Source organism: Dicentrarchus labrax, unplaced genomic scaffold, assembly GCF_905237075.1.
Source record: "Dicentrarchus labrax unplaced genomic scaffold, dlabrax2021, whole genome shotgun sequence".
Taxonomy (NCBI): Eukaryota; Metazoa; Chordata; class Actinopteri; family Moronidae; genus Dicentrarchus; species Dicentrarchus labrax.
In genome coordinates this window covers 4,375,497-4,396,645 of record NW_026136701.1, presented here as the reverse complement: position 1 = coordinate 4,396,645, position 21,149 = coordinate 4,375,497, and the positions used below count along the sequence as shown (strand labels likewise).

Sequence of the window (21,149 nt, the reverse complement as noted above, 5' to 3'; positions counted from 1 at the left end):
TCGGGGCCTTTGACTTAATGCAACCTTCCCTTTGTATCTCTGATTTTGCTGCTTCGAAGTTTAAATCCTCTTTCGCAAAACACCTGCGCTTGCTCTCTCCCTCACATTCCTCATCTCTTTCCCTCCACGAGACAGCCGGCACATTGCAGGCAGCTGTGGCTGCAGGTGTGGGTGGGAAGCAAAGGATGGCGATAGTTTTCTCTGCTGTCAGTGGGCTCTGCCACATCCAGTCCTCTGCCTGCCTTCACACGCTCCGCCTGCCACAAGCTGTGTACTTGACTGCCAGAAATGGGAACAAACATCTGCCTCTTTCACTGCTAATGTGGCATTATAAAATAAAAACAAAAAAAAAAAAACATATATTGTAAATAGATCTGTCCTTCCTCTGTTTCCTAGGTAACAGAAACAAGGACGGGACCTCTCGGCTGCAGTAACTACGACAGCTTGGATTCAGTTAGCTCGGTGTTGGTGCACAGCCCGGAAAATAAGATCCACCTAAAGGGTAAGGCGCACACACACACACACACACACACACACACACACACACACATTCTCTACCATATATTCATCTTGAATTCATGTGCACACACAGCCCGGAAGAAAAGGTCTACTGAAGGGATTGGATTTTTCGCACACACTTGAACATACACACATTGCTGCTACCTCCATCATCCACCACCCCGCCAAGCCTCTCACCTCCAGTGTGTAGTAGTTGGCCAGGATGACCCTTTACTTCACGCTGCAGTAGTTTATATGTCTGTTCTGCCTGACTGGCTCTCAGTCTCATGGGGAATCTGTTATCTCACCAGGCTGGTGTCTGACCACGCTGACCCCAACCTAACCCCTCCAACTACACCTGGAACACTCAGTACACAAGTAAAGCTCAAGTGGTAATCCATGGATTGATCAGACTTGATGATTTCAATGGGGGATAGTGGAATAAGAAACCTCTTTTTCACGTTCACTCATGCTGCAAAAGAAGTCCGGGTAATGATCTTGGCTTAATAACCTTATTAACTTTGCAGCAAATCGGGCGGTTCAGTTTAATGTGCGGTATAATGTTTTGCAGTGATACATTGTGTGCATTAATTATAGCAATTGTATTTACTTTGGCAAACAAGCCAGTGTCAGTGTCAGACTGTATCTGAAAACCATTTCACGAGCTTGTTCTGCAGTGAAACAGATGCAGGACACAGAGCTGTCTGGGTACACTAGTAGCAGATTGCACCTTTTGCCACCTTTCAGAATGTGTCTGGATTTGGAGCGACAACACAATGATTACCTGCACAGCCACACTGTTCAGCTAAATGAGTAAAAGCAAATCCAGTTTGCAAAAGGCACTGAAAAAAAACAATAGTCCAGATGAGTCAAACAAGTAACTGATTCAAACAGACTGCGTTTGAGTGACACATGGCACGAGGAGGACACAGACCTGACCTCGGGGAGAGCATGTGAGCCACGCACACAGCTGTTGTCTTTGCTGTTGGTGGCTGACATGTGTACCAGGATGAAGCAGGACGTGTTCAGTGAACGGTGAATGCTATACATACAGTGCATTCTGGGGTCAGTTTAACACAGAGAGGAACAAATGTGCCTGATTTGGTACATTTGATATACTGGAGGGATGTCTGACCACCATTCTCCACAACGATTATGCTTCTGCCCTCTACACATCTACCCAGGATTCAAAACTTAAAAGGCATAGGGCTTTTTTGTCATGGCAGTGAACTGGCAGTAATGGCCGATAATGCTGCAGTGTTGTGTGTTCATTCTGTTTGGCTGGTCTACATCTCTGGGTATGCTGATCCTGATGTGGGTGTGCATTCTTGCTGTTATCTGGAGAACGTCTGGATGAGATATGGAGACTAAAATATACAATATCAAATGTTATAAACTCACTGTTGAGCTACGACATAATGTGTATTATATGATGTGATAAAACTAAAATACATGTAGAAAGAAGTATAAAGACAATACTGATATCAGAGAAATAGCATAGGGATATTTAATAAAAATGTTACTGACATTACACATCAAAGCAAATAGAAGTAGAGTATGTTCTATAGAAAGTCACTTACAGTCACACCTAACAGATAATGTTCCACGTCAGTGATTCTCCACGATTCCCTCATGCTGATTCTTCTCACAGGTTTCTCTGCATTTTACACAAGTGTGCATTGCAAAAAACAGCCAATGAGGTTTTGCTGGGCTATAATTCTTAAAACTATCATATAAATCTAGTAACTGAAAAACTGTAATGGCCCCTAAAACTAGAAAAACAGCTAAACATGTAAGCAATGTGCTTATTAGAAGCAATAAAAACTTATTTAAGACAGACTTTCGTGAAATAAGTATCTTGGTCACTTTATGGAGCAGAGTTTAAGAATTAGTACCTTAATCTCTGATTAATAATTAGAAAAACAATCTTACAATAAGACTTAAGTGACACCAGAAGCATTCTGATTTTTACCATTCTTTAAAATTAAAACTGTCAAAACCGAACAGCTGCTACATTTCCAACACTGGGACCAGACTACCTTCTCTTAAACTGAGAAGTTGTGCAAGTGCTCTTCCTCTTAAAATAAGGAAAATAATCTTGTTCCTCTGCTGGGATATTATGCAAACCATTGTTGGAACTTGTTACTGGTTAAATCTAGCTCAATATGAGCTGTAATATCTTAAGACAAAGTTTGATATATTTTCTTAAAACCAGATTACTTTTCCAAAACATGCTTGAAAAGAAGAAGCTGTTAATACTTCATTGAGATTCCTTTTTTCCAGTGTGATGCTGAAAGTTGAAGCCTGCAGTGCACATACACTGAGAATGGACTTTTCATATCAGGACAGGAAATGTTATCCAAAGCAGATTTTTTTAAATGTGTTTTAATGCACATCTGGAGAGGATCTTTTCACCAGTCTGGCCACAGTCCTGAGTCCCTGCATAGTCCTTAAAAAGGTATTATACAAGTGAACCAGTGCTTGTTTGATAGTGTTTTTCACAAGCATACTTTAAGTTTTTATGCAGTTCTGTTCAATAATATAGCCCACGGAAATGGAATTAGTTAAATGAGCCACCTGAGGAGACTAAAGTTGAGAGAGCAGGAGACACATTGGCTTATTTTCAAGATGGCAGAACCCCAGCTAAATATGACTTGTTTGTGTGAAGTTCTGTGATGAGTTTCAGGATAGAAGTAGCTGACATACTGGTGCATGGACAACCAACCCACCTAATTATTTCCCCTCCTTTTCAGTCTTGTTAAATCCGGATTTGCGCATGTAAAGGCTTATCTTTCTGCCGGCGCTTACCGCATACCAACATAATTGTGGGAAAGCTCTGATTTTACGCTATTGTCTCATTTAGATGTTTTGACATCAGTTTTTTAAAGTCACTTGAAATTTTCCTCTGATTTTAGTTTTCATGGTATACTCATGCAAACTACCTTATTACAGTCTTCTTTTAAACAAAGCAAAAAAATACTCTTCGTGCATTGTATCACTGCAGTCACAGATACTATTTGTACTGCACTACTACCGAAATGATGATCACAACTTTCTCGTAGATTTTTGCACATAAGCACATACTGTAACAGAACAGGCTTGTGGGCAGACTTTGTAATGGACAAAAAGATTAAAAGAGCATAAGGAAAAAAAGAATATCAAAACACCATTATCCTCCCTGACCACCCGGCCTTGTCCTTTCCTTTAGGAGCTATCACATAAGGAATAATCACCAGCAATGATCTGTAACCTCTTACAAAAAGGAGACGAAGGGGGACCAAACTTTCTAGTCATTTAAGTTTGTCCTTGAGACTGTAGCCAAAGTGTAAGGTATCACACATTTCATTGAGCCACTGCCTCACAGTGGGTACTTCAGATATCTCAAAAGCTGAAGTATAATTTGTTTTTTTATTGTGAGGCCAAAGGCAATGGTGTTGTTGGAATGCAGTCAGTGTGGCCTGTGCTACTGAAATGATGAGTATTATCAGCATGGGATCTGGCTGCAGTGTTGCATCTAACAAAGTAAAAAAAAAAAAAAATAGCTTGGTTTCAGAGCAGTAACTCTGTGTAAAACCTTGAATTTGATTCTGAATTGTGAGGCTCTTTTCTAACATTTCATTTAGGTATTATTAAAACTCCCATACTAACTTGCTGACCTCCATGAAGGGTGACAGTTTTTTTTTATTTTCTTTGATGCAGCAGTCAACTCAAACTCCACATTTTCAAAACAGTTCATGCCAGTGCCATTTGTTGTCGAATTTGCCTTCTTGCAAAGAATTGGATCCAGAATCAGGAATGCTTTGATGCAAATTTGATTGATTCCATTGATTCTTTTTTTCAAACTGTGGCTGAAAACTGAAATACTGTAATTACACAAAATACATGTAAACCAGAATAAAATCTATTAGAGTATAAGAAATGAAGAAAATAAAAATAAAATCTATTACACTAAAGTATAAAAATCTATTAGTGTAGAGTCCTGGAACTGTGATAGTGGCCCTGTACCCAATGAGGTTCCTTACGTCTCCTCACTTTACAGAGATTGAAGCTGGCTTCATCAACATAAATGAAGACATGATGTGCCCCCTCAGCTTCAAGCTCCATTATTCTCTAAGTAAAAAAAAAGACAAAATGACAATGAAAAGTGACGCCGGTTGACTCTAACTGCATGATATGACAAGGCATTACAGTATACTGTAGTAATGTTTCCTTACCTCCACATATTGGTATCTGGCCTCCTTCACAACATCAGAGTTCCTTTGAAATGGAACTGTATAGAGCTGCTTCATGGCCATATGGTTCCTTCTTAGGATGCAGTCAATGGTGGTCACGCTCACGTTGTTGATGTTCCTAAACATGCCCTGATCTGCGACCACTGCTGCCCTGATTTCACGCAGCCTTATGGCATTGTTTGCCACAACCATGTTCACAATGGCTGCCTCCTGCTCAGCTCAATTCTCCCTCTACCACCAGAGAATGGTAGCCTTTGGATTCTATAAAGAATACATTTAATGGAAATGAGGAAACAATTACATAAAGTATATCACCGAAGCTATTTCTATATATACTCTACAGCAACATTACCTGTTTTCCTGTCGAAAAATTCTGACAATGGATGCAACAGTGTTTCTGTTTTGTTTGGACTCTTTGTCCAGCCTCTCTAAGTGAAAGGCCATGATTGATAACGTGATCAATAACAATTGCCCGAATTTCATCAGAAACCTGAGCCCTTCCAACTATACCTCTACCTCTACCTCTACCTCTTACTCTCACTCCCATCTGCCTTAGACCTCTTCCATCTATGTTGGCAAAGAACAACACAGACGCTCCACCTTTTAAGGCCTGCAGACTGATTGCTAATTGAAGATTTGTGTGAAGGAGTGTCAAACAGGTGCTACAGTGATTTCATACTGATGTAGGTAGTTTCTAATGGATCTAATGGTTCTAAAGGAATAGATGGTTTCTGTTTGGTTACCATAGCTAAAACAATGGAGTTTGGACTGCTTGAATGACATCCGTTTTAACTGTTCTGCGGTGTCTTGTGCTCTGCTGAGACAGTGATGGTGAAAACCGAGTGGATCCCAGTTTCTTTAAGCAGGTCAAAGCAATCAAGAAAAACTTTAAAGCACATGAGAACATGTTCCACAACATGTATTTGTGACTAAATTAGCGACATAGTTAAAGCTGCACTTAAGCATCTTTTAGCTCATTGTTTTGGTTTTACAGCCTGCAATTTTAGTGTTTGGTTCAGTCTCAAGGCTCTCATCAACTTTCTTGCCAGCAGCAGAAGGCAGCTGTGTTCAGCAAAAAAGACACTACTGCCCAAACGGCAGACAGATACCGGCCCTCATGACGCAGCAGGCCGCCTTCTATTGAACCACCATGTTTCTACAGTAGCCCAGATCGGACGACCAAACACTGGCTCTAGATAGGGCCTTTTTGCGGCTTTCTTGGCCACCATAGTTTTTCCTACACCCATTCTCATTCCCAGGTTGTCAAATACAGGTGCAACTGGTGTTCAGTTAGTTGCAATCTGCAGTTTCACCGCTAGATGTCACTAAATCCTACACAGTTCTTATAAATTGCTTGTTTCACGCTGATGAATTCTACCTATTCGTAAGGAGGTGTGCATGCATGAGATTTCATTATCAGCAAAATTGAATTGCCTAAATTAGCAACATAGGGCAAAATATTCCACGACTGAAGAGCCAGAGGTACAATTTCACACCACACTGTACTTTCACAGAAATGAGGGAATGATAAAGTAATGGAATATAATATTCATAGGTAGCCGTTTTTATCTACAGACGCCTCAGGAGTCCATGGAAAATGTTGAACTGCCATGTTTCTCCTGTAGCTCACAGACAAACCAAACACTGGCTCTAGACATATATTTGATGAGATTTCTGTATCATATTTAAACTCAAAATTCATTATCATAAAGGCACTATGATTGCAGGTAAAATTAGTGTTTTCCCCACTGTTGAGAATGTAGAAAATACAAATATGGGTGTCTCATTCAAAGTTGGCAAATAATAGTGTGTTCATTGAGTGCCCATCACTTACATTAAGCTTGTTAAGGAAATTGATTTTAAGGGCCTTCAAAGTCTCAAAGTGATTTATAAATAATCAATATTGGTACTTTTAGTACAAGAAAATGAGTTTAGAAATCTCATTTATCAGGTCCAGTGCTAGGGAAGTTTTATTTGTAAGTACATTAAGTTGTTGGTTGTAGTTTAACTTTGCTGAATTTCTTAAATGCACTCCCACATATTGTCTTTTGAGATAGCGGATAGTGAGATAGTCAATAGTGGCGCTCCCCTTTTCCCAGATAATAGAAAGTGTTGTCAGGAGGGAAAGAGGCCTAAATCTTCCTTGTATTTACTAATGGTGTAATGTATGATGTGTTTGTTGTATGTTGATTTTGTAATGGAATTGGAGAAAGTGCAGCCACAGGATGGGCTCAATTTAATTGAAGAAGAAGAACTCTTATCCTGGCAGCCCAATCAACAAAATAGGTCATGCAAGTTGTTTCTGAGTAAAGTGTATTTATGAAAAATTACTGTACCTACTGTGCATGTCTGTGGGAATTTTTTTTAAAATCTAACTGTTGAATGTTTGCCTCCATTACTTCCACATTTTACATAATTCATACATTCATCCAATTCCTACATGTAAGCCTCTCCATTGTAACAGAACAAACCACTCTAAGCCTCTTTGTGTTGGAGCCTCTGCACCTCTCAAAAATCATAGAAGAAAAAAACCAGTATCAGAGTTAAAGGACAGAAAAGTGTTACATCATTTTGTGGTGATATGGTAGAAACTCTAAAGCTCCGTGCTGTACATTCTCTCGGCAAGTAGAAAAGATCTCTTTGTATTTTTCTATTCCCCAAATGCTTCAACGCTCTACTGTTCTTACTCTTTCTGATCTCTGACTCTGATTGCATGCCTGTGTGTGTGTTGTGTACCTTTAGGCTTTGCCTGGGTGTTTGTGTGTGTGTGTGTGTGTGTGTGTGTGTGTGTGTGTGTGTGTGTGTGTGTGTGTGTTTGCGCGCGCGTACATGAGCTTCTGTGAAATGAAGACCACTGCTTTAGTGCCAACAGTGGCTACCCTTCTCTCATCATTAATGGTTGTCAGAAACAGCCTTGACTCAGAGCGATGCTTTGAAGTGGACTAGCGAAATCATTATTATTTTTACTGAATGTTTTTTCAAGGTTTTATTGCCTTCAAAATTAAACCTATTTGGCATTTGTGCCGCTCTATTGTGAACAGGAATGTTGTGTACCTGTGTGAAGTGTGTGAAGTGTGGGTAGTGTAGTTGAGCACATCAAGAAGAGTCAGGGAACAGCAAGTCCACACACAGGGACACAAAATACAGATATTGGTGCATCAGTTTGGTTAAGCAGCCTTTACACAATCCTCACTCACCAAACCAAAGGAAGCAATCCTCCTGGTTTATCCCTTCTTGGCTACTGTAAAACTGTACTGTAGGCGGTTCAACATGGTGCACTCAATGGAAAGCGACCTGCAGCATCTGTACATAAAAATTCCTATATTCAGGTTATTATACACTAATGAAAAAGAAAAAGTAATTTTACCTGAGACATACTGCCATTGGCACTGATAGGGTCTTTGACATCCTTAAGGATGTTTTTTTTTATGAACAGAATTTGTCTTCAAAGGATGACAACTCTCATAACAGGGTGTTGGAATCTTTTAACTCCTCTCGTCTTTGAAGAACATTGTGAACCCATGCCCGTATGGTTTTCTTGTAGTTTTTCTGCACAATGTACAGCACTAACAGGTTATCAATATACATGTACCTATAAGATGCTTTCACAGCTTGAGTCTGAAGCTATAGTTATTGTTCTTGGCGTGGGCGACTCTTTAGTCCCCAGAACAATCCTTTAAAGGGTGAACACTGAAAAGATTTGCCAATGTCTTCTAAATCATTGTAATCAAATTATTATCATATGTCATAATTTTAAAACATGTTATTATACTTAATATATGCAGCCCACCAGTTAATTGTTGAGATCTGCAAATGTGGTGACCTCACTAAAATTAATTTTGACAGCAGTCACACAGATTACTCTGTTATCCTCAGGTGGCCAAACTTATTTGGAAGTAAAATTATTACCCAAACACATGCAAGAAAAGAAAGTACATTCCTGAACTGTTTCTGCCAGGCTCAAAGATTCACACCCACAGACTAACACTCTTACTTTAACACTGGCCATGGCCTCTAATTTTTGCTTTTTTCTAAATGTTGACCATCAGCCCTTAAACCACACAAAGCTCGCATCATACCACAGTACACTTCTCTGGAGAACATAATGCCCTTCATCTCACACCAGCCTTGGACTGCCCCTAACAAGCACTTCAACCTCACAGCCACAGAGCAAATGTTGTACCGTTTGTTATGTTTTTCAGAATATACTGTGTAACCTTCCTAACCTATGGTTGAATCAATGTGTTACTGCAGTAGAAGCCCATGAATAAACCTTCACTGCAGCTGAGCAGTCTGCTTTCTTACTATATGGGGGGTGATAGACTTTATGGAACAACTTGTTGGTGAAGCAGTCCAGGTTTTTTTTTACTCATCCTTCATGGTTAGAAGGATATCTTTGTGGAGCATAAAGGTGTTCCTTTATTCTACACCTGATGAAGTTATCTGTATAATGTATGGCTGGGCAAATACACTGTGATTAAGATATGGTTAGGGTTAGGAAACTAAAAACTTGGTTTTGGTAATGACTAATTAAAAGGTGAACATTAATTGCAGGTCTGTGACTGTATGAAAGTCTGATTTGTCCATCCAAGACCCCTACCTCCACACCCTAACTTTACACATTGCTACATATAGTTTAAAATTGTTCAATACGGATGTAATTCCTCTGCTGCTAAAATTACCTGCCAAAGATATCAAACTAAAATGATAAGCTTTGGTCCACTTGTGGCTAGAAAAAACAAAATCAACTTTGCAAGTCCATCAGACTTTGGCCTCCCTCCTGTACTGGCAGGTACACAACTGCCACTTTAGTCCTCCTCTGAGACCTCTAGAAGTGTTTTCAGGGTCTCCAGCACACGGAACTGATGCCAGAGAGTACAGGGAGTCAGTTTATTTGTAGCCAGGATTCTACCCTCAAAGGACTTTTGCAACAACCACTACCATTTGATAACTTGGTTGTAACCTTGTCCTCCATTCCCTTTTGATTCTATTTCCACATTCCCTTAGAAAGCCCCAAGCACTGTCATGGCACCAGCTACATATATAGGTAAGAATCCCTGAATCTCTCCACTGCCTCAAAAGCTCCTGCTCACATTTCCCCCTGTTCCTTCTTCGTGAGGGGGCCCCTTCATATGGACTTGCTCAAGGCTTCACAAAGACATTGTCGTGTGATTACTAATGTACTTATTATACTCATAATGTCCTCTGTGTGTGTTCACTTTGACACCAACTCACACTGTTGCTTGAATACTAAGCTTCTGCATGTCAAGTAAAGGTTCCATAGAAAACCTGTCCAGTTGGCTTGAGAAAGGATGACTCTTCTCAGTTGATCTTGACCTTAACACAGCCCCTGAATACAAAACTCTATCTGAGGAAATTTAACCCTCTTCAAAACTAAATACAGTATGTGTGGCACACATGGTTCTCACCACTCTATTCTAACCCAGTCTGTTCAGTATCTCAGTGACAGAACTGTGTCTAATAGATGTTACCAGAACACAATATAGCCTTGCTCTCAATGTATTACACAGTCAAAGTAGTTTTGGCTTGGAAAAAATATATAACGGAAGCACAAAAATTAATCTGCAGGCCCTGCTTTTTAGTCAGAAATGACACCATTGCCTGTTGACAGCTGCTTAGTGGCCTTCTCAGAGGGACTCCAGGAAAACCTCTAACAGATCCTCCCCCACAGCACCCCAAATGCGCCTTTAGAACTCTGTTGGAATTCCATCAATAGCGGGAGCAGGGCCTAGGGACAGATGCTGTACGACACTTGTGAGCTCCTGCAGGGTGAGAGGTCTGTCAAGTGCCTCCCTCTGCTCAGGCCTAACTCTGGGCAGACACTGAAACAAATTCTCAGCACACCACCTGTCACTGTATAACACAGCTTATAAATCGTTTGCCAAATTCCTTATCGGTGCCTTCTCTGACATCACAGACCTGAATGACAGTCTCAAATGGAAAGGTTGTTTAAAGAGAGGGTGGAGTGCCATATGAAACTTAATTCTTTGAAAAAGTACTTGCAACCATGGAGGCATTTTGCCCTTTTAAATTAAACGCCTAAAGGCTCTAAGTCACCCACCTCCAAGCAGAGCTTATTTATTCTCAGCCTTACTGCCTTGCATTTTGCATACACCCACCATGTAGCTGCATCTTTGTGAAACAACACAAAACTATCGCAAGAGAGCACAAAACAGCCCAGAAACTCCAGTGAAAAAAAATGTGCATTTCATTCTTTACGAAGTCTGCAGAAAATTCAAGTGACAGTCAGATGGAAATGTCATAAGTAAGAAAGAAAAAGAGAGGCAGGCATAAAGACAGGCATAAATAGGGACAGAGAGAGTGTGTCATACAGCAACATCTGTGCCAGGCCATGTACTGTACTGTATATTGAAGCTGGGCCGCTGCCAAAGCCCGAGGCCCTTGAGAGTGGAAGCACAGTCCAAGGGTACCAACACCATCTCCTCTATAGCCAAGAGTGCATTGCAGAGTAGTGGACCAAGCACTTACTAAAGCAAAGGCTTAGAGAGAACACACACACTCTCGGACACACACTGATAACAGAGGGTTGGTGATCATGGGGAGGCTTAATAGCTTCAAATTGCCCAAAATGGAAAGTGTGGTCTCTGCTGGAGATTGAGAGATAGGAAGAGAGGGAACCATGGGTCTGCTATTTCTGGTCTACTGGGGTGGTCTAAATCTGTGGCAGGATGGAAGCGAATCCTTATGTGCAATGACCCTAAAAGCCCCCCATCAGAGGAAGACACCCACAGGTTTTTTTCCCCCTGAAAATTATGGTGGGGACTGGAAAACGGATACCTGGAAAGAAAATAACAACGGATGAAATTTTCTTTAAGGTGTCACGGTTGTCAGCCGAAAAAACAGCAAGTTATAAGGGTCATGTTAACACAAGACAGATAAAATAAAGTAATTCCAAAGCTTTTCACCCATAATCACATCAGAAGGCAAATTATGTTCAGTTAATAAGTATGACACCTGTCTCTATATGTGTATTTAATTAAACTTTGTAACAATCACAGTAGGCCACATGTCAGAAGGGCTGCTCTGGTTGAAGTCACTTTTGTTCTTTTTGCTGTTTTTTCATTAATATCATTTCAGATACCTGCTGTTCCCTACCTGCCATGTAATGCAGTGTAGTGTTGTAGTGTTACTGCAAAAACCCCAGTCCCCTGATCCCCTCACCCACCTTCACATTTGATCCCCATTCCCTCATTATCTCCCCTGCATGTATAGCAGCCCAGTTTTATTTTCTAATGTGCCACTCAGTCTTTGCATTCCAGCCTTCCTGTTTCTTGTCTAGCTGTCCCGTGTGTAACATTCAGGAGGCTCTATTGGCATAAATGGACTGAAATACCCATAGGTATGTTTTTATTTGTTTATAATCACCTAAAAATAAGAATCGTTGTGTTTTCGTTACCTTAGAAATTTTCCGTCTTTACCCTCAGTTCCTCAGTCCTTTTTGGAGCCTGCCATGTTGAACCAGTTCCAGTGTTTCTACAGTAGCCCAGAATGGACCAACCAAACTCTGTAAGCTCTAGGAAGGTCCTTTCACATTTTTTACAAGTTTCATGGCCACCGAAGTTTCTCCAACACACTGGAACGTGAGGGTCAGGTGAGGGTGGTGTAATGTGCAACTTACCACTAGACACCACTAAATCCTACAAACTGTACCTTTAATTGGTGTGTAGGGACAATACATAAACACCGACTCAGGTGGAGGCATATAATACTTAAAAAAAAGACAGGAAAAGGTGCATTCAAATAGAGGAAACTCTAGACAAAACAAAACCACAAAAATAGATATAGCAATAATAATATGCGAGCCGGTTATTGTTGCTAAGAGTGGTTATGCAGAGCACATGTGTATGATTGTGGACGTATTTATAACTGATGATAGATAGATGGAGCAAGACAAAAAGTATGGTTATAACAGCACTGAAGTTGGCGCCTGTGGCACTATCTGTGTCACCGCAGGGGTGCTCGGGCCCTGGCAGAGGATGGCTGGACTGTGCCTGTTTGTCACTCAAATGTTTTGGGCTAATCCGCTTCAGATGTGGATGAAGTGGGCCGTATTTGTGCTGTCTCAACACACAGGTGGGACACTTAACCATAACTGGTGGGGAGAGGTAATGAGTGTGGGAGAAAATAAATGATTTGAAAATAAATAATAATCTTAGTCAGAGTAAAACAATCACAAGAGATATGAAGACAGGAATTAAATAAGTTAATAAATAAGCACATGAAAGAGTGAACAAGGGAGTTGATCTTAAGCACGTGTGACACCTCTATGGTTGCCTACCTGTTCCCGGTTTCACCTGCCTGCCCCTTGTCTGCTTAGTTTGCCCTCACTGACTGATCACCTGTTCATGAACTCTGCTTTGAACTCTTACTAAGTAAACGATTGATTGCTTTCAACTGCCCTGCCTCTTGAGCCCACGTCTCTGTATTCAGAACATGACAGTTTGGAGGATTGATGATTGATTGATTCACTGAGTGATTAAATGATTGTCTTAAGATTCCCTCCACAGAGCAGTACCTAATTAATAAAATGACACCAATGTCGGATTAATTATAGTTATAAATCAAACTGGGATACAAAGGAAGGTACCAACCTGGAGGCGTGATAATGAGTGACTTAAAGAGAATATTTTCCCCTTGTCATCACATCCTTCTGTGTACAGCATGTCTTGTGATATTCAGAATGGAGGTTTACGAGCGTTGGCTTAACTTTGCTGACCACTGTGATTGTCACTCTCAGAGCCAGTAGTGTGTCGTAAACAACAAGCAGTCCTGATTTTATTTAATATACTGGACGGTTGGGAAAAAGAAGTGGGTCCATAGGGAAATAAGATAGCCAGCTACAGACTAGTGTTAGCCTACATTTAATCACCATTTAATCAGTTCAGGGAAACATTTAGCAACATATTCATATTAAATCATTGTCCCTGCCCCTTTTAGCAGACTTAACAACAGATGAGTCAGCAGCACCCCAGTCTCCCCATCACTGTACCCCTCCCTGTCCCCCCATCACTGTACCCCTCCCTGTCCCCCCCATCACTGTACCCCTCCCAGTCTCCCCATCACTGTACCCCTCCCTGTCCCAGTGAAGAAGGTGAGCAACATTGTGTTCAATGACAGGCCAGTTAGCATCATTGCAGGGAGTCTGTGGGGATTTCTCTCTTGCTCTTTTTACCATTACAAAAAAGAAAGAGATTCAAATACATTAATAACAATTATCTTCTCACATAATGATCATTATGAAATAAATAAACAATTAACAAGATGCAGCTACACAGCATTTTTGGAGAAGTCTGCATTGCTTTACGTATATTTTGTACATTGCCTGTGACTGTTGCTGGTGGGGAGAGAGCTTTCAGTAAGCTAAAACTGATACAAAACTATTTGAGGTCCACTATGTCTCAGGACAGGCTTTGCAGTCTTGCCATGTTGTCCACTGAAAGTCAGTTGGCTAGAAAGCTCGACTTCAAAGACTTATCAGTGACTTTGCTTGCAAGAAGGCTCGGTGCTGGGCTCTTGGTGAGTCAGGCTGAGCAAGGGCCAGTGATAGCTGCCAAATGGCATGGCTATGGAGATTGGATATTACTACAGACATAATGCCCACAGCCTAAAAAAAACTGAGAACAAGATGTATGGCTGGAGTGCCAAAAAAACGTGTTGAGCTGTTATTTGAGAGAAAAGTTTGGGTTTCTAGGAGTCCGTTGTTCTTATTTATACCTTTTAAGTTGATGTCACTGGTACTGTTAGTTTGTTATGACCATATTCCAAACCTCAAAACCTTTTGATTTGGTGATCACTTGATCTGTTTTGTGGTACTATAATAACACTGGTGTGGAAATTTAATTTTACATGTCAACATTATTTTCTTGTTGGCATCTATGTGCAGCTGAGTTCAAGAATCTGCTGTTTTCATTGTTTCGAGAGGATGATGCTAATTTATTTTGATTGAAAAGTTTGTTTGTTTTTCTTTTTTTAAATCTTTCATTAATAATAATAATAATTAATAATAATAATACATAATACAATTGAGACTGGGCGCCCGGTTAGCTCAGTGGGTAGAGCTGGCGACCCATGTACTGAGGCTGAGTCCTTGCTGCAGCGGCCCAGGGTTCAAATCCGACCTGTGGCCCTTTGCTGCGTGTCATCCCCTCTCTCTTCCTGTCTATCTTCAGCTGTCACTATAATAAAGGCAATAAAAAGCCCAACAAAAATACATTGAGACTGTAAAAGATGGCATTTAGCACATTTTTTATGGTTGCTTTTAATCTTGCATCAAATAGTGAACTGCATACTGTATGCAGACTTACATGCATGTACAAATCACCAGCAGTAAATATTGTGCTAGTACTAGTATTGAACTACAAGAAGCAAGCTTTGACAATAGTTGCAAGCCTTTAATTAGAGTTATGTAAAGCTTTTGATGGGACAGTCCTAGAGCTGTGGTGACAACAGCTGCGCAGAGGGGGTCCATTCGATTTTTTTTTCATGGGGCCCAAAATTCCTGGCGCCGCCCCTGATTACCACCACCTGTTGATCAGTGAAACAATGTTATACCAGCAATGTGTATCATGCATGCATGTATAGAGTCACATCCGGGAAGCCTCTGCTCCACTAGTCTCTGTAGCCATGGCTGATGCCTGGTGTCAGGTATCAACATTTTGCTGTTATTTAGCCTCTATATAATCTAATTCACCGTCTTACCTGTCTGCAGTAGTAATAGTAGAATGTTTTTATCAGTAATACTTGCATTTCACAGCGCACTTCCATGTATCAACACACTTATGACATGTTTGGTAGTGGTGCGCACCTGAAAATAAGGCTTCCCTGAAAGCCGCTGTGTAATTTGAACCCTGCCTGTAACTTAATGCAATCTCTTATTCAACATTTCTTTCATCGATATTTCAGAAAATATTAAGCTAGCCTGAGGTTTACTTTTCATATTCTTTATCAGAAAAGTTGGCAACCATTTAAACACATGACAGAGAAACTGTTATTACATCTCTGAGCTAACTGCAGCAGTCTAGGGCTTATGGGAAATGGTGTTTATTAAAGGCTGCACAAAAACCCTAGAAATAATAAATAAACAACAATATTAGATCATTTTTTCCAAACATTGCCATTCTTATCTAGACTTAAGGAGTAAGCCACACCACATATTGTTGGGAAAGGCCGCCATTAAAAAAGAGATGCTGAACTGCAAAAGAGATTCATTTTTACCATTTGTATTAGGAATTATTATAGCATGAAGGTTTATTATAAGGGACTTTTCCCACAGTTGCCATAGGGGGTTGGAACTAATGCGAAACAGAAATAGACCAAACCATGACCTCATGCACTAGATGGGAAACTTTGATCCGAATCAATGGGCACCATCATAGAGTCCATTATTGTCCTGCTAATGTTAGTAGTACAAGATACAAACATTATTATTAATACTCATATTATTATTATCATCATCATTATTATTCATCATTGTTATGGCTGTTGTCATCATCATTATTATTATTAGTCATTTCTACTAGTATTGCTGTTACTGTTGCTATTGTTGTTGCTGTGCATCTCTTCCTCTGTCTTTCTCTCTTTAGAATGGAATTGAATTGAACAGGGACCCTTTCATCAAAACATTGCTTAATTGTGCCTCTAGTGGTCAAAAACTCCAAATGCTACCTTTAATCTGAATATACTTTTTACAAACAAAAAACAGGTAAATTCACTAAATTAAAAAAACTATCATATTATTACATTTGTCATAAATGTACATAATTGACACGTTTTGTTACTAAATATGGCTAGTTTTTAAGTCCTTCTATTCAAGTAAATCCAGTTTGGTGAGTATTTTTTTAAATTAATCTGAAAAACATATTTGAAATGAAATGCCTGGGTACATGCCTTTTTTTAAAATTTTTTTTTTAAAAAAACCCCAATTTTTTTTTTTTTTTTTAAAAAAAAAACTTTTTTTTTTTTTAAAAAAAAATTTTTTTTTTTTTTTTGAAGTCCTTTCCCCAATTTAATTTTTTTTTGGTTGGGAAAAAGGCTTTCTCTGTAGCTTCCATTCAGATGTTTGAGGATGTTTAGTATAATATAATCCCCCATCAAGAGTTTTGTGTATGTGACAACTCAGAAAGAATCATGTTGAAGGCCTCTTTTAACCTAAGTAAACCTGCCATATCATACATACAGACTCTGTTGCATTGTTACAATCATCTGAGACACTGTGTGTGGCGTATTGAGGTGTGCTTTTTATTCATTCTGGATCAGCAGGTGTGAGTGGCATGATGAATAAGACGATGAATAAGAGATGAATACTAATGTGCCGCTGCAATAATGGCATGTGTCAAAGGTGAAAAGCAACAAGGTGAGAAGAGGAGTGACCAACAAGTGTTTCGATCTGCCTGACAGCCGTCTTCATTTCCACTCTTCACTTGTGTCTTATTTCTATAATATACACAATTACCATACTAACTACTGGGGCTAGAATACTGAGTCACACAGTCTGCTATATGTTTCTCAAAGTTGGGAACTCAAGTCCACATTTCTGAGGAGATCATTTAACTTCTCAATGCCACCTCCACGCCAAATATCAGATTAATAACTTAAGCACCTTAACTTGCTTCCAGGTAGCTTAGCTGACTGTGTGATGCTGGGGTGGCTTGATGTTTCTATGGTGAAACATGTCAAGAGCTCTGATGCTGTTGAGTGAGACAAGCAAACAACTTTTTTTCAAATCAGAGCTATGCTAACTTTGTTCATAGTAAAGTAAAACCGATAGCTGGAATCAAGTAACAGACACATTGTCAGCTCTTACCAGTTAGTGCAACTTACTTTTCTCCAAGCAAACTCCTTTTTAGTCCTGTCTCTGTATAAATATTAAGTAGTATCATAGAGCTCTTGGTGCACACAGTTGGATAAAAGTGGGGGCCTGCAGCAGACAGGTTGAGAAGAGAGAGTGAGGATAAATCCACTTTTTAATCTCAAAAGTTTAATAAATAAATAAATAAATAAAGCTCTCCTCTTGCCAGTAAACGTTTCCATGTCATGTCATTGGTGTCGCCCGGTTTTATGCGTCTATTTGCACTATTATCTATTATCTATTTGTACTGACTTTGTATGTAATGTAATCTACATACATGTGTTGGTGAAAACGCAGCATTAGACTGTACAACAGCCATACATCTCAGAGCGCAGGCTCAACAATATGCAGCCACATGAGGATACATCAACATTTTCATGTATTACAAGAAATTAGGTTCCTAACATTAATTAATGTAGTTTCCCATTTGTGTAAATGCCACTGCAGGAGCATAGGAGAAACTATACAACTTGTACTACACAACCATCACATTCAATGGAACAGCACCACCACCAGTGGCAGGAATGCAAACGTATGCACTGTAGCTGCAAGGCTGCTGCAAACTGCACTGCGTGGCTAATTACTGCTAATAGACAAAAAGAAAACAGCCAAGGTAATTTCCAACCCCAGTGTCTTGATGGGCATTGATAGTTCAAGCAATCATTAAAATGACATCACATCACATACTGTATATATGGGCCAAACAATAATACTAAACTGCTTCTGCTGACTGTGAACAGCCAATGACCTAACAATCAATTTAAAGAAATGCGTCTTCACCAGTCATTGACGTTAATGTCTATCACAGTGTCATTGTTCACCACTTAAACACTACAGCTTCCACTCTTGCTCGTTTTAATGAATTCCGTAAGTCAGTATTAACGCACTACAACTACACCTTTAGGTTGGGAGCGACTACAGTGATCTTTGTATCTGGCAGCGCTTAGAATATAGCCAAACCCTCCAAAATGCTTTACGTTTTTGTGATTTAGTAGGAGAAACAGAGAAGAGAATCAGTGATTGTTGAGATTGGTTTTGTAAATGTTCAGCGCATGAAACAGTTCAAAACAGAATGATCTGACTCTTAACACCAAGGCTTATTTGGAAACAACTGCTGCCACTGCTGTAGCAAAAAGGAGATAACAGAGAGCAGTCTACAGGAAAATTACCACATTTACTTTCCAAATGTGACAGAGCGATTGTAACTGAAAGACAGAAAGAAAGAAAAAAAGGGAGAAGTAGGAAGACAGATCAACAAACAGCGAGGTGGGGAGAGAGACAGAGAAAGTGGGATAGTGATTGGTGATGGGAAGAGTGTTATTTAGCTGTCTCCCAAACTGAAGAAAGCCCTGCCAGATTTGCAACTAGTAAACACACACACACACACACACACACACACACACACACATGCAAAAACCTCAAAGCACCTGCCAAAGCATGGAAGAGGAGAAATGTGACTAATTACATCTCTTTCCAAGCCATTGAAAGAGTAAATACCAAAGAAGAGACATGCATATTCATAGCGGGGCACAGTGGGATTGACTTGGCTGTTGAAAATCATCCAGAGTGAAACTGTGAAGTAGGGAGAGAGGAAGCTTTTGACACAGCAAATTGATGATTATTAGACAGACAGACGCATGGACCAACAGACAAATTCAGAGACGCAGCGTGAACACCGCATGGCAAGTCTTCTGAAGGCCACCTGCTGCCTTCTAACAGATGATGATGCACTTTTAACATCACACATCAGCTTTTGATTTCGTTTAATAGACTATGAAGTCATGAAACATTGGCACAATAATTAGCATACCAATGTATTTTTTAATATAATTTAAATAAGGGAAGCAGTGAAATTGAAACTGTGTGCTTACCCTGCTGTTAAAGAACATAAAGATGGACATCTTGAGCATTTAATTATTATCCATTCTGGGCTTGGGCCCTCAATTAGTGGGCTACTATGTAAAAAAAAAAAAAAAGTGCATGTAATAAGCAGTTCTTTAATTTGCACTTGATTTTCTAATGTTAGTGCTTAAATTCAGTGTCAGAGAGGTTGCGCAGTATTTGATTACATTCACCATGAATCTGTTCGGCTCACAGGTGCCAACTTATAGGTCAGTACCACCGGTAGCCTTTACAGCAGACAATTTTGACCTGGCAGAGCAGGAAAACCCCTGGTGTTCTGTTCTATTCAAGTGCCAGAAACCAGCATGAACAGTACTGGGACCTTGAAACCAAAGCTGCTAAATGGAATTCAGCCATCATTAGTTTTGTGCTTTGCTACTGCGACATGTCAAAATGTCTTCGGTATAAAAAGGCCTGCTTGAGAGAGAAATGCCTGAAGGAAGAAATGTCATGAACAGATTACAGTAAGCCCTCTGCATTGTGATGTATTGTGTGAAGTGAAATGAGTCACAAAGAATAAAGAGGGTTGATAGTTAAACTGAACTATAACTAAACTGAAAATGCCAAATACAGAAGCCTAAATTCTCTTTTTATCCGGACAATATATGGTAGCACAGAAACAATTGCACTTGTTAATTGGGAAAAATACTCAACCAGGTATATTTAAAGCTGCAGCAGTTTTTTTGCACTTTTACGAAAAATAACATTTTGTCATATTCGCTGAAACTTTCACTATATCCTGACAGTAGCACATGAGACAGATAATCTGTGAAAAAGTCAGGTAGTAGCAGTGCTCCGAATGGCATTTACGAAAATCCACCTCGTAAATGAACAAAAACAACAAATCAGAGCCGAGAAAGCTTTCTGGTGACGACATAAGGCAATACTGCATGACGTGAGGCAAACACGTCAAAAAGTTATAAAAGTTTGGATTATATGGCTATTTAATTTGGTCTAACTTTAGCAATTATGTAGCAGAAAAACTGAAGGAACAGCAGGAAAAACAATGTTGTTTCTCTTGCATTTCTGTATATAGATTACATGAAAATAAGGCTCAGCACCCATCATCTCCATTACTATTACTGTAACCATCTTTTCTTGACTGCATATGGGTAATGAAAAGATAGAAAATGAAAAAAGGTTAATGGCATCTATGCATATTGTTAAAAATAAATCTCATACAACACAGCGGGAATGAGTAATAATGAAACCCAGTGCAAGGAAACAACCTGTACATGGCAGGTTTGGACAGCAGGTTGTTTATGGTGACTGCAGACTGGGTGACAGTTTCTACTGATAGCTCCCAAACCTACTAAAACATGCCCCTGGGCAGGCTTCGAAACTTATATGCACCTACTGAGCTTCCACTGAAAATGACAGGAGCTGAGCTGAGAAAACAACCTATTTTCTTGCCCCTGTGATAATACCACCGCACATGTACATAGCTGCAGTCTCTTCTCCAATCAGCCAGAGAACAGAGATCCATTTGAAATTTGGTTAAGTGACTGTTCTTTTCAGGCATGAGGACCACACTCAGTAGACACAGCCAGCTGATGAGCTATTGTCTTTGCACATGTCATCTCTATCGGCCTCAGCCATGAGAAGATATGTTATTAGTGTCAGCAATA

General features: G+C 39.9%; 1 protein-coding gene across 2 annotated transcripts in view; it reads left to right on the top strand.

Annotated features, from left to right (window-relative positions):
* The window catches only part of brinp2 (bone morphogenetic protein/retinoic acid inducible neural-specific 2), a 221,019-nt gene that overhangs the window by 147,367 nt on the left and 52,503 nt on the right, over nt 1-21,149 (top strand). For both annotated transcript variants that reach the window (XM_051402639.1, XM_051402617.1), the window contains one exon: nt 397-502. In XM_051402639.1, coding sequence (XP_051258599.1) covers nt 397-502 — 106 coding nt within the window. The remainder of the gene's footprint in view (nt 1-396; nt 503-21,149) is intronic.